The 19,317-nt window shown below is 41.3% G+C and overlaps 1 protein-coding gene across 1 annotated transcript in view; it reads right to left on the minus strand.

Annotated features, from left to right (window-relative positions):
• The window catches only part of GTF2A1L (general transcription factor IIA subunit 1 like), a 73,159-nt gene that overhangs the window by 43,521 nt on the left and 10,321 nt on the right, over window positions 1-19,317 (minus strand). The window contains exons 4-6 of the mRNA XM_056118850.1: window positions 11,044-11,099; window positions 6,185-6,269; window positions 5,263-5,717 (exon numbers count right to left, since the gene is read on the minus strand). Coding sequence (XP_055974825.1) covers window positions 5,263-5,717; window positions 6,185-6,269; window positions 11,044-11,099 — 596 coding nt within the window. The remainder of the gene's footprint in view (window positions 1-5,262; window positions 5,718-6,184; window positions 6,270-11,043; window positions 11,100-19,317) is intronic.

Here is a 19,317-nt window from a genome sequence, read left to right on the forward strand (position 1 = left end):
GATTCAATTCTAAATTCAATTAAGTATGAATTAACCTTTTCTAGTTTAGATGTCAGAATGGATATGGGTGGGAACCAGGCCCACCACTCATAGCTGCCACCTTGTTGACTCACCCATGGGCCCTGTTCTACCCATTCACGACTCAATCTCTGAGGAGATGTACACCAAGTAGCTAATATTCATGGATGCACCAGCCCCCCGCCCCCCCAGCTGAGAACTCTAAGGTACCCTCGGAAGGGGGGTTGGGCCTTTGAGTTTCCATCCTGCCAGATCCCCAGCAGTCACACACACACACCCTACTGCTGCAGCCACGCCAAGGGTTCAACTCCACTGCCTGCTAGTACTCTCTGCAGAGACACCAAACTTAGAAAACATTCAGGTACCAGTGCCCAGGCTGAAGACTCTGGGGTCTTCTTAGAGTGGAAGCAAGCAGCCTCCCCTTGCCATCCTGTAGTTCCAGAAGCCCTGGCACTCACAACCACATCAACTCATTGGCCCAGCCCATATATCCTGAGGTCTCTGGACCAAATGCACATATACAGCCACACAACACCTCTAACTGAAATCCCAGTAGTCATCAGCAACCAAGTTAGATGGGAAAGCAACACAGAAGCCAACTAAATTCAACAAACAAAAATAATACCACAAACAGCTCAATTATCAACAAGTAGCTGAATAAATTCTTAGATAAGGACACAACAATCGTGTGGTAAAAAAGAACATCTGTCTCCTTTTAAAATTAATATTTTTAACTTAGAGATTTTAATATTGGAGCTTTGTTATCTAATCAATTTCAACTCCAGACTTGTATCAGTAGTTGTGGCTTTTGTCTATACTGAAAAAATTAATTTTTTAAGAATAGATGTGGAAGGAAATAAATACTTTAAATGTGGTTAAATATTCTCTATTCCTTCTCTCCATTTGTCCCATATACATTGACACTAAGCTAGATTTGTGTTTGACTATACATACCTCAATCACTTTTGGAAGCCCCTTACCACCAAATGGACCGACCCCACTCCAGTCTAATTAGAACAAAGTAACCTGGGACAGACCACAGTTCATTGTTTCTCGTTTGTTTTGGAGGAGTTCTCATCCAGCAGTGGTCAGGGGGTCGACCATGTTGCTGCTGATCAAACTTGGGTTTCCTGCACACAAGGCAAGTGTTTAGTCCAGTGAGCTATCCCTTTCTTCCAGAAAACTTTTGTTAATTTTTTTTAATGTAGGAGTATTGCTATTTATTCAGCCATTGATTGGGCTGACTGAATTGAGGATGAACTCCACCTTACTTTTTTTCCCCCCTTTTTATAAATTTATTGAATCACTGTGAGAGCAGTTACAAAGCTTTCGGGTTTAAGTCTCGGTTATACAATGATGAAACACCCGTTCCTTCAGCAGTGCCCATTTTCCACCACCAAAACCCCCCAATATACCTCTCATCCCACACCCTTCCCCTACCTATGGGGTGGATGACTTGCACATTACTCTCTCTCTACTTTGATCACATTCAATATTTCAACACCAGACCCACCATTATTATTTGGAATTTTACCCCAACACTCAGATCTGCTGAAAAGGCAAGCATAGACAATTTGTTTTCTACTGCTGGTTATGAATAACATATAATAACAATTTTGGAATTTCAAAATTTTAACAATTAAATCTGGAGGGATTTCTGCCAAAACATGCTGGGTTCCGAGATTTGTTCCTGAGTATCTGGGATCATGGCCGTTAAGCAGGTTGATCAGGAGCCAGAGAGGCCATTTGTGGGCGGCGACCTGGGGGTCTCGTTGGGGCGGGGAGGAAACGGCCGGCTCCACCCCCATCCTGTGAGGCCCCACGTGTCTCGTCACTGCAAGCCCAAACCTGACTGTCCAATGGCCTCTGGAGGATAGTGGCCACCAAGCCACCAGAGGGTACAGGCCAAGGCACAAAACCTATTCCCACCTGGGGTTGCCCAGCACCGGTAACCTACTGCAGGGACCTAACGCATTTCTGCCAGAAGCCTCTGGATTCCAAGAGTTGTTTCTGAGTCTCTGGGATCATGGTCGTTAAGCAGTTTGATCAGGAACCAGAGAGGCCTTGCCTCCAATTATATAGCTGAGTTGGAGGTGTTTTGTGGCTGTGTCTCCCATATACCTAACTTTTAGCCATTTGCCTCCTTGGTAAACTTGGCCCCAAGTTGTTGGGGTCTGGCCAAAGGCACAACAGCAATTTGGGGGTGCCTAGAAGTCTGAAGGCACCATCAGGCTGCTGATGCACTCACCTCACAGGTACAGACTGACCTGCTAGCAGCAGCATACCCCAGTTTTGTTAATTTTTGAAACTACAATGTTTCTGATATTTAGCCAGAGTTGGTAACTACTAAGTCAAATTAACCAATCATAAATCTTGTTCGTTACGGCTTATATTTTAAGTATATACATATGTATGCATACATTCATTCCAAGGTGCCTGGAATACAAAGTTCAATGTGCCTCTCCATGTAAACAAAACATGTTAAAGTCATTTATAGCTATACTATCAGTGAGATACATATTTAACATGTCATGATAACACAGAAGAGAAACAGCTAATCCACCAATGAAAGGTCGGGGAAAGATTGATAATTTGTGTTATAATAGAAGATAAGCAGAAATTAACCAGAGAAAAGGGTGGTGGGAAGAAAATCCAAGCATAAATCAGAAGGAAGAACAAAAGAAAAAAGAGGTGGGAAACGCGATTGATATGGGCAATCCCACAGTTTTATGTTACCAATCAAGTAGTGGGCAAGAAATTAAGAAGAGTAATCCAGAGCTTAGGGAACCAAAGGTAGTCATCATACCATGATGCAGAAAAATGAATAATTGTGACATTCAGGAAGAGCTTTCCAGAAGGCAGACAGACGTGTGAGTAAGGTAAGGAGAGTGTGTGAGCAAAAACATGGTCATCAGCAACTAGATGCTAGTTAAAACCATGACATGCATGAGCCTGACCAGGCAAAATTGCAGAGAAAGGAGCTGCGGCCGACGACCCTTGGGAAATAGCAGAGGCAGATAAAGAGGAGGCTCTGAAGAAGGAAGTGGACACAGTCAGAAAAAAATGAATAAAAGATAAGGCAACAGAAATGACAATCTTTGGAGAAGGGCCAAATGAGGATGTGTGGAAGCCAGGTCAGAGATAAGTAGGGCCTTGAAGAAAATGCTCTGGCAAGTCCACATCTCACCTATCACTGCCCTTCGAAATTGCAAAAGGACTTAAGTTTCAATTCCCTACATTATAAAATTAAAAAACCAAAATTCTCCATGGAGTAAAACACATAGTAATATCAAAAAAGGAGCGTACAAACAAATGTCAGCACTATATGAAACATTAAGACACCTAAGAATCCCACAAATCATTCAGATCCCTGGAAATCTACACAGTGGAACCACCTTTTTTTGACATGTTTTAAACCATATGGATTTCTAAAGAGCTACTTTTAAAAATAAGTTTCTTACACAACTTTTGAAAAGTATGCAAGCATAAACTTTATCAGATTGCTATTTTAAAGGTATCCTACAGAAAATGTAAAATTCAAAAAATATTATTATGAATGCTTGGGTTGGAGCGATAGCATAGCTGTAGGATGTTTGCCTTGTGTGCAGCCAGCCCAGCAGAGCCAGGTTCGATTTCTTCACCCTCTCGGAGAGCCCAGCAAGCTACCGAGAGTATCTTGTCCACGAGGCAAAGCTTGGCAAGCTACCCGCAACGTATTCAATATGCCAAACACAGTAACAACAAGTCTCAGAGAAATGGAGATGTTACTGGGCCCGCTCGAGCAAAATCGATGAACAACGGGAAGACAGTTATATGAAAAGTTTACCTGATATATCAAGTCTATAACATATAGTACTGTACAGTAAAATTTACACAATCCCCAAGCTATAAAAACTCTCTATATGCCTCTCTATATACATATTTAACAAGCTTAGGAATACTTCAAGTTTCATGGTTTGCTCTTAAGTTTGCTTTTGGAATTTGAACCCATAAAGAATATAAATTATATAATTATAACTAGTTATATTAATTATTGTGTAATAGCCATTTATCTACAAAGTTTAAGCTCTCAACCACTATCTCCTAAACAATCTCTATTAACTACTCCCTCACATCAAAGGAGAGTACAAGATAACTTGTACCTTAATCTTAATAAGTAGTGGTAGATTAAATCCTTAACTTATCCTACCAAAAATCGCAAAGTTCCTATAGGCTGGGAAAAGTATCTCCAAATATCACAAAAGGTGGAAACGTTTATTTAAAATCTGCATTTTTCCTCAGACTCAGTATTACATAAATCGTGAGTTTAACTCACATTTCTTAAGTCCTATATGTTGTAATGTAAATATAGTGAAAAATACTCAAAAAAACATACTGATTTTAAATATACACAAACTAAACCAAAATCAAATGTACTGTGATATTTTGAGCAGGCTTCAAACTTCTGAAACATCCTAAAAGAGGCTTCTGACAGTAACTTTTTCCATTCATTATGTGTTGTTGTTTCTGTGTCTTCCCCCTTCTGCCTCAGGAAACATGGGGCGCATTGATTCATTGCTACGGATTTGTAGAGCAATTCTAGAGAGCCACTAAACTATTAAAAAAAACCTTCCATGATTGGCCACACATATTAAATTGTATAAACTAAACTGATCGTAGGACATTCTGGCCCATCCCTGAGCCGCACCACTGGCAGGTGTCACCACAAAGCCACCCCCTCCCCAACAAAAACCCTAAACAGAAAAAATAAATGGCGGTTTATATTTCCAAAAAATTAATTAGTATTTTAATAGCTAAAAAAATCTAGTAGCAAGATTATTCCTAATGTAGGAACATCATTCATGTGGAAATTTGGGAAAAAATCGGTAGAAGAGAAAAAAAAGTTGGAAAAAAAAAAGTTGAACCATTTTTACATATTAGATAGGATGATCAATTACCTCAAATAGCCATTTAATGACTAGGATTAATTTATGGGGTTTTTCCTTTCAATTTTATCTGCAAATAAACAATCCCAATATATGAGACAGGGCAAACGCAGCCCACAGAAACGAGTGCCTCGTCTTTAAAGAAAGATCGAATGTGGTTCCAAACGCAAAGAGATGCTGAGTGTGGGTACTTGAAGAACTGATGGTTCTATTCCATAAGAACACTATTTCCTAGGGAAATCGAATGCATACTTTCGCAGAATCGAGGAATACGTGGCCCGGTGCATGCCCGCTCCCCACGGGTGGGACTCACATGTACCTTGCCCGGCTCCTGGGTGGTACCAGGCCACCTGCTGGCATCACTCATGGGCATCCTGCGCTTCGGGGCAGGCTGGCGCCCAGGCTCCTTGGGGTCAACTTGCGGCCCATGCGGTGGGAACACCAGCCCCGGGTAGGTGACATACACAGGGCCTTCGGGCTGGCCCAGCAGGGCCTCGGGCAGGCCACGGGGGTCACTGCCCGGAGCCACCAGCACGTCCCCGCTGGCACTTTCCGAGCAGTTTCTCGGCATGGGACATGGGTACAGCACCGAGGGTGGTGGGGCCTTCTCAGTGGCAGCCTGGAGGAAGCACGGTGCCAGCCGAGGCACACCAGCGGGCAGGACAGGAGGGGGCCCGAGCTGCTGAAACACTGGCTGCATCGGAGGCGGAAGGAAACTCCCCCTGCCCGGGCTCTGTGCCACCATGACTGGCATGTTGACTTTATAGAGGTGACCTAGAAAAACAGAAAATTCTGTCAGTAACGGTACTCCCCTCCCCTTTTCCAAAAAATAACACTCATGCTCAACTGGCAGCCAGGAGATGCAAGGAAAGTGGTTGTCCATAGCTTGTCTTTGCATGCTCAGGTCTATTTCTTTGCTGCTTGCCTCTTGATGAGAGGTAGCCCAGATATGTAATTTTGTGTTCCTAAGACTTTAATGACTAGGATTAGCAAAATCGTTTCTAAAAGTTTCCTAAAGGTTTTAAGAATACACATCTCCCAATACTGGGAAATGCAATTGGGAATAAAACATAGGACAGGCTGAGTCTAGCATCAACTGTCCATTGATTGTCAAATATGTTTTATTAACCTTTCTTCTAACTTCAGTAACTTCTGGCAAACAGTTTGACAAAATCATGAACATTAAGATCCAGAAGTCAGTACCACTCTCAAAACAAAATATTTCGACACTGGAGTCTTACCAGATGCAGTTTGTAGTGTCACACCTGTCGGAACATGAATGGGATAACCAGGAAAAGCAAAGTTTGCACTGGAGTTTGAGGTGCCCTAAATATGAGAAATTTATATTACAAAGATAGAAAAGGCATTCGCTTGCATCTGTCTTTCTCAGAGTCCAAAAACCCGGTTCAGGACAGTACTTTGACAACAGCAACATTGGGGCTAAGTTGTTTATTATTCACGGTCACGGTCCTTTCATTATTCATCGATTTGCTCGAGCAGGCCCAGTAACGTCTCCATCATGAGACTTGTTACTGTGTTTGGCATATTGAATATGTCACAGGTAGCTTGCCAGGCTTTGCTGTGCGGGCGAGATACTCTCAGTAGCTTGCCCTGTTTATTATTATATATTATTAATATTAAATCTCTGTGAGATACACAGTTACAAAGTTGTTCATGATAGGTTTTCAGTCATACAATGTTCCAACACCCATCCCTTCACCAGTGTACATTTACCACCACCAATGTCCCCAGTTTCCTTCCTTCCACCCCCCACTCCCAGTCAGCCTCTATGGTAGACAAACTCTCTCTCTCTCTCTCTCTTTCTCTCTCTCCCTCTCTCTCTCTTCTGTGTCTCTCTCTGTCTCTGTCTCTCTGTCTCTCTTTCTCTCTTCTAACCCCCCTCCTTTGGAGCATTATGCTTTGCAATACAGTAACTGTATATTAGGGCTGAGTTCTTTAAATAAAACAAAAATTTAGTATTGGGTTTGAGACATCTTATTAAGGGATAAAATGAATTATATCCAACCACTATTAGCAAAGAAACCAGTAATTCTTAAAATACAAATACAGGGGCCAGAGGTATCATTTAGTGGCAGTGCATGCTTTGCATGCAGAGACCCTGGTACAATTCCTGGCACCATATGGTTCCCTGAGCACTGCTGGGAGAAACCCCTAAACAACAAACTGGAATAGCTCCAAAGAACTTCCAGGCAGGACTCCAGATTAAAATAAATAAAAATGTTTAAATTTAAATAATATAAATATTGGCTTATAAAACTTGTCTACTCCATTGCTTTGCCCCTGATTCTCAAGAAGTCACATGTAAGAACCACAACTGTTCATTGAAATCCTGCTGTCTTTATGTTGCTCTATAATGGTATTTTCAAGATCACATGCTATTGTGTCAATTTTATTTGGGAATGATTCGACCTTCAGTTTCCTTTGCAGGATGTTTGGGGCCACACCCAGAAGTGCTCAGGAACTACTCCTAACGCCATTCCTCATGGTTCTCGGGGAGAGGCAAGCACACTAACCCCTGTGTCACCTCCCTGGTCTGGCCCTCAACATTTTTTAAATACTAAATTAAATCAAACAGTTCTTTTTTGGGGGGGATCACACCCGAGATTACACAGAGGTTACTCCTGGCTCATGCACTCAGAAATTACTCCTGGCGATGCTTGGGGAACCATAGGGGATGCTGGGAATCAAACCCAGGTCGGCCGCATGCAAGGCAAATGCCCCACCCACTATCACTCCAGACCCAAAGTGCTATCACTCCAGACCCCAAATCAAACAGTTTTGTATCAGTCAGATCTACAAAAATTTAAAACACTGATTAGCAAAAATCAATATTCATAAGGACAGGATAAAAATCACAATCTTGGGTCACTACAAATGTACATTGTACAATTCCTTTGGAGGGCCATTTTGTGATTAAAAACATGAATGATCTCTGATGCAAAAATTCTACTTCTAGGAAGTTATTCTGAAGATCTGACAATAATACAAATACACAAAAATATATCCACATACTTGTGGATTATAATTATACTTAATTAGTGGAATGTCAATTTGGAAAAAAATATTAGAAATAATTTAAGTACCCATTAACAAGAGGTCAAATTGTGATATATCTACAATCTACTAATTACTAACTAGTGACTGGAACTAAAGGCCCATTTAAGGTTAAAGGACTAAGGTTTTTTTTTTTTTTTTTTTTTTTTGCTTTTTGGGTCACACCTGGCGATGCACAGGGGTTACTCCTGGCTCTGCACTCAGGAGTTACTCCTGGCGGTGCTCAGGGGACCATATGGGATGCTGGGAATTGAACCCAGGTCGGCCACGTGCAAGGCAAACGCCCTACCCGCTGTGCTATCTCTCCAGCCCCATGGACTAAGTTTTTTAAAATTACAGAAACACAAGAATCATCCTACTTTTATGAAATTAATGTAATTTTCTTTTTATTGAAATAGGGACCTCATCTAGGTCCCTATAGGGCTGGAGCGATAGCACAGCGGGTAGGGCGTTCGCCTTACAAGCGGCCAACATGGCCGACCCGAGTTCGATTCCTTCGCCCCTCTCGGAGAGCCCGGCAAGCTACCGAGAGTATTCGATATGCCAGACACAGTAACAACAAAGTCTCCAATGGAGACGTTACTGGGCCCGCTCGAGCAAATCGACGATCAACGGGAGGGCCTTTACCTTTACCTTATCTAGCAGTACAGAAATGAAGGGATTCTGCAAATCAATCAGGTTTTTTAACTTGGTTTTGTTTTGTATTTTGCAATGCCAGGCTAGAACCCAAAGCCTTATGCATGCAAAGCATAACTCAACCACTCAGCCACACCCCTAGCCCTGATATGATTGCCATGAAAGACTTGCAAAAGGAGAGCCGGAGTGATGGTACAGGAAAGGGGTTTGCCTTACAAGCAGCCAACCTGGGTTCAATCCCTGGCACCCTTTATAGTCCCCCCAACTCCTTCCAAGGCTGATCCCTGAGTGCAGAACAAAGAAAAATCCCTGAGTACTGCAAAGTGTGACCCAAACACCAAATTTTTTTAAGTTGTAAATGGATATAAATCAAAAACTTAATATAATTATCCTTAAGTGTACAAGGCTTTCTACTTTTACTTTGTAATTTTTTAAAACTTTTTACATGTATATTTAAAAGATTTTTTTGAGTAATTTCAAAGGCAGTGAGTTTTCTTCACTAGTTTATTAAAAGCAACACCATTCTCCCCAAATACCTTACTGAAGGGCGCAGTGTTTGCTTTGTATCAATGAACAAACGAGATTAAATGGCCTACTAAAACTTTGAACCTGAGAATCGTAGTTCATGGGGGCCAGAGAGATAGTACAGTGGGTAGGGCGCTTGCCTTGCTCACAGCCAACCTGGTTCAATCCCCAACACCCCATATTGCATCCCAAGCCCTCCAGAAGAGATCCTAAGTACAGAGTCAGGAAATAAGCCCTGAGCATCACTGGGTAAGGTAAAAAAAAAAAAAAGGTAGTTCATGAGCTGAAAGAAAATGAAAACTGTTAGTGGATTATATGACACTGACACCATGGAAGAAAGGTAAGAGAAAATATGATACATTCCTTGCTAAAAACTACTCAGTTTTCTCTGTTTAAATGTCTTATTTTTTAAATTTTGTCACTGAGAAATGACAGTTATTCATGATTGGGGTTCAGGCACACAATGTTTCAACACCAATCTCACCAGTGCCCCCCCATACACATACACACACACACGCACACACACACATACACACACATACACACACACACATACATTGTGCCACTCCGCCAGCAGTCTGTGTGGAGTGAGAGGCACTTTATCTGCAAATTTTAGTTCTGTGATGATGCACTATCAGTACTGTTACTGATAGTGCATCATACATAACACTGACACCTTTCAGCACCCGAAATGTCATTTGCTTGTTGTCAAATCCTAGTGGAGGAGAAACTTATACTCTAAACTCTGTTACCCAAAGGGTTAAAAATGTCTAAATAACATCATTTCACAATGCTTTTTCAGCATGGCTGATTGGGGGGGGAGGGGGTAAACTCTAAATAATAATGGTGCAACTTTTATTGAAACAATGAAGCTAGCCAAAGTAGATAGTGTTAACTAGAATTCATCTGCCCCACAGGCATTGGGGGGTGGGGGTTTATTGGGGTTCTTCGTGGTGAAAAATAAGTATTGGTAAAGGGAAATGTGATTGATATTTGCATGACCGAGACCTAAACCTGAAAGCTTTGTAACTTTTCCCACAGCGATTCAATAAATAAATAAATAAATTTTTTTTAAATGTCTAAATAAATGATGGGAAGAAATGACTTAAATAATGAGATGAACAGGTGGCTTAGCTCCTAAGGAGAGAAAATAAATACAGAATCAAAATCATCTCTTTATGATTCGCCATATCTATAATATTTTACAATATATTAAAACTCCACACAGTGGGCCAGAGAAATAGGCTTGAGGCTATGGCATTTGCCTTGCACACCACCAATCCAGGAGTGATGCCTCAACATTGGGCCAGGAATAAGCCCTAAGTACAGCTGGGCATGCACCAAGAAAAAAAAAAACGACAGACATTCCCTACCCTTGTATATACAGTCTTAGCAGATACTAACAGACCACTCTAAAAAACCTGACAAGGAACTATCAATTCTGGGCGAGGGAGTGTTCAAAGGCTGGTTTGCATGCAGACGCCAGATTCAATCTTATAGTATGATTCCCTAGTACCACCAAAAGTGATCCTGGTAACCCCAGCATGGTCTACCCAGCCCAACAGTCCCACAGTGCCAGACTCAAGTCCCAAACCTTCAGGCCTGTATGACCAGACCAAGTATCCCAGCAATGACCCCAAGTCCCCTGAGCACTGCTTTTAAAAGGAAAATAGTTCTGAAAGTCCTGAAGTACCTTTTGGTACTTTTGGTACTTCTGTGCTATAACAGCTATTTCTATCTCCCCATCCAATACTATATCTTTTCCCAGTTGTCTGAAGGACTGAAAATATGTTCAGGACTTCTCCCACCAATTGCTGAAAGTAGGGCATTATCTTTTAAAATATGTTTTAAATAAGTTACCTACCAGGTCTGTTGTAGTAAAAGTGGGCAGAGTTCTACCAGCAGGAAAAACTAAGGATGCTGCATAGAAAACAAATTATCATTACACCTTCATTGGAATTTACCAATTTAATTAAACTGCTAAAGAGCTTACTCTTCTTAAAAACATTTTTCTATCACTAGTATGTTGAACCATAATAAATTCTGTTTCCTGAATCCAATCATGTTAAAAAATAATTTTAAAGTATAGTTCTCAAATAAATTTATATTTGAATTTGTTCACAAATATTCCCAACTAAATTACCAATTCCCAATTTAATTCCCAATTAAATATCTGTAAGTTATTGTTCTCTAGAACTCTTTAGGAAAAAGAATAAGCTGTCTTTACTAAATCAATGTAGCACTAACTCACCATTGGAACTTCTCAATGGAGGAAAGTTGTATTTGACACACTTCCAACTATACTATGCCTAAACATAAGAACCCCATCATAAACTCATCCTAAACTATTTGAGTGGGTCCAGTAATGTCTCCATCATGAGACTTGTTGTACTGTATTTGGCATATTGGATATGTCACGGGTAGCTTGCCAGGCTTTGCCGTGCGGGCGAGATACTCTCAGTAGCTTACCGGGCTCTCCAAGAGGGGCTCAGCCAGGCTGGCTGCGCGCAAGGCAAATGCCCTACCGCTGGGCTATCGCTCCAGCCCATTATATATCCTAAACTATGTAAGTCCAAAATAAATTTCAATCTCTTCAGTCCATGAAACATTATTTATAGAACACTATGGCCAAGTGAGCAAATAAAGCTACATGGAGTTTGGAGAAGGCATGAATGGGAGCACATATTCTTGGCATCGACCTCAATGTGTGTTAGCAGATGATACCTAAAGAAACTGTGTTCGTAAGCTCAAAGGAATGCTACTCTGCCTTCAACAGCGAAGAAACCCTGCCTTTGGCATAAACAGAACTTGAAGTGATCAGGCCTAGTGAAATAAGAAACCAAAATGTTCCGCATATATGAGCTATACGTCATGAAAGCACCAAAAAAAACAAACGTGGGGGCTGGAGAAGGCCCGGTGCTCAGAGCCCCGCTTGAGTCCCACCTCCAGAACGTCCCACATGGCACTGCAGGCTGAGCTCGCTGCCCTGAGTCCCTGGCCCCAGGGACCCTTTCAGCCACATCACAGCCAGGGGTATGTGAGCACAACCGAAAAAGGTGCAAGCATCAGGGCCAAGAGCTCTGAGCCTTGAGAAGTCTGGTGTGAGCACCACAGGTAATGACTGCAACCCTGAGCGGGCACTGCAGAAAAGGGTGCAAGGAACGTGAACAGCCAGTAAGCAAGTGTGCAGTACAGCAGCAAAGGAAGGCCAGCACCTTGGTCAGCCGTGTGAGCACTGGAACTGACGTGGGGCCGCAAAGACCACAACTATAGCTGTGAACACCGCAGGGATGTGTGTGATCCTGCACACACTGAAGCAACAGTGACAAAGGGGACACACATGCACACACACACACACACACACACACACACACACACACACACACCCTAGGTCTAGTGAAAACCATGCTGGTCAGAGAGAAATGGAATCAGAAAAATAAGTAGAGGGATCTTCTGAGAGAGGGATGACAGTTGAGCACTTGTAGTGGATATAGTGAGGCCTTAGACACACAGAGGTATTAGACTATACCCCTGAAATCCTGTAGTATTATAAAACAGTAGTAAATCAAATTTTAAGGAGGGAAAAACAATTTTTTTTAATTTAAAAAAATAAAAAATCAAAAAAAATTAAATTAAAAGAACATTTCTTTCTGTTCTTCACTTAAAAAGAGAAAAGATAATCTCTCCTGAAGTGCCTGCATCAAATAGATACAAGTGCTAAGAAAACTTAGAAAAATTATCAAGAAAACACCAAGTCAACCTGCATTAAAGCTGAAATCCATATATATTATCTACCAATTTTCTATTCTAACTACCCCTTCATTTATAATAAATTTATAAGTTTGGCCAAATGGTTATAAATGTAATCATTAAGGAGTCTAAAACGTTGGTCAGGAGATATTGGCATAATGGCAGAGCGCAAGACGCATGAGCTTGAGGTCCTGGGCTCAATTCCCCAGACAAAAAAAAAGAAAAACACGAATAAAGAACAAAGTGTTACTCCAATAGAAGGATCTCCGTTGGTCAAAGACACCTTAAAGTTTACCTCAAGGTACATTATACCAATCTGAACGACTGTTGGAATGGGATTTTACCTATTCTTTAATAAAAACAAGAATTTTCAACTTTGAAAGAACTTATGCAGCACATATGCATCAAACATAACGTTTATTATGACCTTCTTTGAGATAGTTCATTGATAAAAATAGCCCCAGAGAACTCTTTCTGACATGAGAATGACTCCATCATATACAACAAATAGCTCAGAAGAGCAAATATTTTTTAAACTCATTATTTTCCATGTTAAAAACAACAAAATTGAGACAGCAGACTGATGGTTAATGAAGCACAAAATTATTTTTATCCTCTGATCATCTAGAACTTTGCTTATTAAGAAGCATGATTTTAGAAAGGCTAAATTAGAAAGAACTGGAATGTCAGTACACAATGGTCTGAGTCTTAATTAGCGAAAGTGAACAAAGCTTAAACGGGTCTAGCTTAAGTCATAGCCTGGGAGGAAACAGAACTCTGTGAACAGACTGTCTGAAGCAATTAAATGAATTTCTTGAGGAAAAGTAACAACAACCCCCTTCTTTTAAATACCTTGCAATAAATCCTAAAGGATAATTCTCTATTCTTGTATAAATTAAATGGAACGATAAGAGTTTTAAGAGATTCTTTATAGCTAGCCATCAGAATAAAAACATTGAACTAACAATGTTTTATAGTGAAGTTTTATGCAGTTCCTACTTAGTTTTAATACTAAATTTATAAGTTATGGGCACAGTTTATGCATGGTCACAAATTATACATGCCATTCTATATGCCTGAAATGATTTTAATGACCAAGTTTTAACTGACTGTGCATTTACTCAGAAGACTCAGAATTTGGTCCTCATGTATATAATCTAGAAATATTGAATTTCACAAAAAGACTTAGCATTTGGAAAGAATTCGATCCCACAAACACAATATAAGAAGCTTTATAGAGGGACCAATGGCTTGTGTACTTGCTTTGCATGCAGCCGCCCCAGGTTCAATCCCTGACATCCCATGTGGTCCCCTGAGGGGAGATCACCAAGAGAGATCTCTGAGTGCAGAGACAGGAACAAACTCTGAGCACAGCTGGGTGTAATCCAAAATCAAAAATATTTTTAAAATAAGGTTTACTAAAACACAGCTTCATGGGCTGAGAAGAGAGTGCAAGTGGGAGAGCGCACTGGTGGCACCCGTGAGGCCCTGGGTTCAGTCCCCTGAACCACATGGCTCCCAAGCACTGCAAAATGTGACCCTGTTACCGAAAGCACCAGCAGATGGCCCCCATCCAAAAAAAAGACATCTGGTACCACTACATTAAATATTTTTAATTTGATTTCTCCCCAAATGTGCCAAAAAAGCTTTCCTATTAAGGCAGTTAATAATTTCACAATATTTGTAGCTCTGCCTCGAATCATTACAAATCTTAATGTTCAACTCAATGCAAGAAGAGCAATTTCTTCTTTGTGATCAACTAGTACATGGATAAGCAAACTGAATAATATCCTAATTAAAAATCAATGAAAAAAACAATAGTCATGCTGAAAATTTTTCATCAGATCTTAAGTTGAAGAACAATTGGATATTTTAAGTTTTTGCTTAAAATTTCAATATTCTGGGGCTGGAGCAATAGCACAGCAGGTAGGGCGTTTGCCTTGCATGTGGCAGACACCCAGTTCGATTCCTAGCATCCCATATGGTCCCCTGAGCACTGCCAGGAGGAATTCCTGAGTGCAGAGTAAGTAGTAATCCCTGAGCATCGCCGGGTGTGGTCCAAAAAGAAAAAAAATATTCAACATTCTAATGCCCAAAGATGAAAGTCACCACAAATTGCTTATTATTCCTGTTCTTCCTCTCATAATGACTGGGGACTTTTTTTAATGTGGCGTGGAAACTAAATAGGTTTCAGTTGCTCTAAAAGCATAGATCTCAATTTGCTCGGGAAAATTCTAGTTTACACCTGCTGTTCTGAGTTAGTTGTTAAAATCCAACTTGAAAAAAGGCACATCTGACAAGGGAATGTTATCCAAAATGAACAAATATTTGGGGGCCACACTCGGCAGTGCTCAGGGAACCAGGGTTGGCCTAATGCAAAGCAAGTGTCTTAACCCCTATATTCTCTCTCCGACACCCTCAGAAAAATTAAAATTCAATCATAAGAAAACAATCAAAGGTTTAAAATATGGACCAAAAATATATAGTAGAAGACTAATCTCCTTAGCCAGGGAAAACAGGGGCTAGGAGGACTGGTCAATGGTTAGAACTGACCACAAGTGTGTGTGGGGCTGAGGGTAGGTAAGATAGAGAAGAGACCAGTATGACAATAGCAGCAGGGAATGATCAGGCTGGACAAGATCTGAGGGTTAAAAGTAGGTAAAGAGATTTTCATAATAACCTTTCAGTATCAATATTGCAAACCACAATGCCCAAAAGGAGGAAGAGAGGGGGGAGAGAGAGAGAGAGAGAGAGAGAGAGAGAAGAAAAGTGCCTACCATAGAGGCAGGCAGGGGGTGGGGGTGATAGAAGGAAACCTGGGGACACTGGTGCTGGGAAATGTACACTGGTGTGTATACATTTAGGGGTGTACATGGAGGGATGGGTCTTGGAACACTGTGTGAACAGCTTTGAAAGGGTTTATCTCATAGTGATTCAATTAAAAAGTTAATATATATAACATATATTATATGTATTATATATATGGATATATATATATGGGCCAAAGACCTTAACAGACTGGACTGCACACCAATAAAAATAATATGCAGATGGCAAACCCCTCACCAAAGCAGACAAACGGCAAGTCACATACAGGAAGATGTGCCACCATCACACTGACATCAGGGAAATGCAAATAAAAACAATGAGCTGCCAGCAGGACCGTACTACTGTTCCAGAAGGGAGACATCCATGACATTGGCAACTATCGCCCGATCTGCCTATTGTCTGTCATCTACAAGTTGTTCACTCGAGTCATCCTAAATAGGATTGGCAGAACACTAGATGAAGGACAACCATGCGAGCAAGCCGGGTTCCGCAAAGGATTCAGCACCATCGACCATATTCACACGATAACCAAGCTCATTGAGGTTTCTCGGGAGTTCAAGATGCCGCTCTGTTTAACGTTCATTGATTTAAAGAACGCCTTTGATTCTGTTGAGACGGAAGCAGTCATTGAAGCCCTAGCCAATCAGGGCATTCAAGCCCAATACATCAGGATCCTCTGTGAGCTGTATTGTGGATTCACTACCAGGATCTCACCATTCTACAAAGAAGTGATCGTTGATGTCAAGAGAGGGGTTCGGCAGGGTGACACCATTTCACCGAAACTCTTCAGTGCCACCCTTGAGAACATCATGTGACGACTGGAATGGGAAGGAATGGGAGTGAAGATAGATGGTCGGCAACTACATCACCTCCGCTTTGCTGATGACATTGTTTTAATATCACCAAACACCAGCCAAGCGGCACAAATACTGGCCGACTTTGACCGTGAGTGTGGAAAGGTAGGACTACAGCTGAATCTTACGAAGACAATGTTTATGAGAAACAGCCTTGTTCCTGACGCCCCATTCACTCTCAATGGAACGACCATCTCCGAATGCAACAGCTATGTGTACCTAGGTCGAGAGGTCAACATGACAAATGACCTGGCACCCAAGCTGCTCAGGAGGAAGAGAGCGGCTTGGAACGCCTTCAAGAACGTCGAAGAAATAGCTAAGAGGACGAAGAACCTCCGGCTCCGGGCACATCTCTTTGATTCCACTGTTCTTCCTGCATTAATATATGCCTCAGAAACCTGGGCCCTACGTAAACAGGATGAGAATGCTATTCGGGTCTCCCAAAGAGGAATTGAAAGAGCTATGCTTGGAATATCACGTTTCACTCAAATGAGAGAAAGAATCTGGAGTTCCGACCTCCATCGACGATCAAGAATCAGGGACGCTGTCTCGTTTGCCAAGGTGTCAAAATCAGATGGGCTGGTCACGTAATGAGATTTAAAGACGACCGTTGGACTAGAGCTGTTACCGACTGGATTCCACAGGATGTCAAAAGACCGCGTGGCCGCCCACCTACCAGATGGTCAGACTTCTTCGTCAAGATCATGAACGATCGGTTTGAGGCCCTTCATGTTCCCGGAGTGAACAGATGCCATTGGGCTACACTAGCACGCAACAGGGACAAATGGAGACGTTGCTGGCGCCCGCTCGAGCAAATCGACGACTAACGGGAAGTTAAGTGATTAAGTGATAAGTGAGCTGCCACTTGACGATAGAACAGGTGAAAGTCCAAGCACTGACAACCCCAAATGTGATGGCTGTGGAGCAGCAGCTAGTTCATTCAGTGCAGGCAGAAATGAAAAAACGACAGTCACCTTAGAAGGCAGTTCAGGAGTTTCTGACAAAACTAAGTATGTCCTGACTTACTCCTCCTTGGTCTTAACCTAAAGCAAATGAACTTAAGCCCGCACAAAAACCTAAACACGAATGTTGATATTAGCCTTATTTAAAATTGCCCCAAAGCAACCAAGATGTTCTTCAGTGAAAGAATAAACCAGTCCATCCAATCAATGGCATATTATTTTGTGTTAGAAATGACCTATCAAGCCATTAAAAAAAGGGAGGAAGATCAAAATCCTATAACCAGTGAATATTACTGAATCTCCTTTAAAAGTGTATTACAGAGGATGTGACACAAATAACGGAGCAGACGCTTTGGATGTTGAAGATCTTAGGGTTCAATCAATGTCCATGACTCCAGGACCTCTGACCATGTGGGCAATGACCCTAGTGGCCCCTGAGCACTGTCAGGTGTGGCCCCCACAACAATTTTTAATGGATTAAAATGATGGTCACCAAAAACTAGATCAGATTTCTCAAAACAGTGTGCAAAACTGGAAGAGTCCCCAAGACCTTTTCACTGTGTTCTTGAGGTCAAAACTATTTTCATACCACAGAGAAAACAAATGCCTTTTCATTTCTTACTAATCTGAGCTCTATTTTGTTGACATTTTCACTGATGACACAAAGAAATGGTGAGTAAAACTGAAAAGCATCTTAGCCTGAATTAAGGCAGCAGTCAAAGCTTAGTGCTGCTCTTTGTATTTATTCTTTACTGCTACTCACAGTAAAAGAAAAAATGGTGACAACAAAGCTATTTTACTCAAGTTCCATCATGTAACCATAAGAATTTGTGTTGCTGAAACACAATGCTCAAATACACATTTTAATTTTCTATGAGATGAAATGGAACACGTGAAGCATTTCTGCAGCAAACAAAAGTGCAAGGAAATAGGAAAGAAAGCACCGTGATGTTGAATTTGGGAGCTGACCTGGGCTCTTGTCAAGAAACACTGCTATTACTTGAAAGAACAGCCCAGAAGACAAAGAACCGGAGGAAGACACTTGCCTTCCGTGCAGCCAACACCACCCCTAGGGTCCCCTGAGTACCACCAGGAGTGATTCCTGAGCAGAGTCAAGAGTAAGCCCTGACCTCCAGCAGCTGTGCCCTCAACTCCCATCCAAAAAACAAGTAACAGGCCAATATTATGGCTATTCAGATTTAGGTACTGGGCAGACTTTTATTTTTACCTAGTATACTATCACTCCAAGGAAAAGAGCCAGGCAGTATTTATTCATCATTAATAGAATTTAAGCTTAAAGCAGAAATTTGAATCATATCCAAGAGTGAGCTCAATATTCTAATATACAAACTCTTTAGTGATGAATTGTATGGCCCTACCATGAATATTTTTATATTATAATACATAATGTTGGCAACTGCATAACTCAAGAGAATGGTATTTTCAATGTGTCCAAGACACAATATAAAATTACTCGTAGGCTAGAGTCCTCCAAAGTGCAAGAAGAACCTGTGAATCTTAACATCACTTTTAAAATCACACTGATGCTGTTTCAGAGTCCACTTCGCCACTGACCTCTCAGACACTTACCATTCACCACCAGTTGAGTTTCAGCATAGTATCAAATTATCCCAAAAACGCTCTTAAAATATTCCCCCCTTCTCCAATTATATATCTGTGGGAGGCTAAATTTTCCTCGTATACTTTAGCCAAAACAACATATCACAACAGATTGAATTTAGA

The sequence above is a fragment of the Sorex fumeus genome, unplaced genomic scaffold (assembly GCF_029834395.1).
Source record: "Sorex fumeus unplaced genomic scaffold, SorFum_2.1 ptg000003l, whole genome shotgun sequence".
In the NCBI taxonomy this organism is placed as follows: domain Eukaryota; kingdom Metazoa; phylum Chordata; class Mammalia; order Eulipotyphla; family Soricidae; genus Sorex; species Sorex fumeus.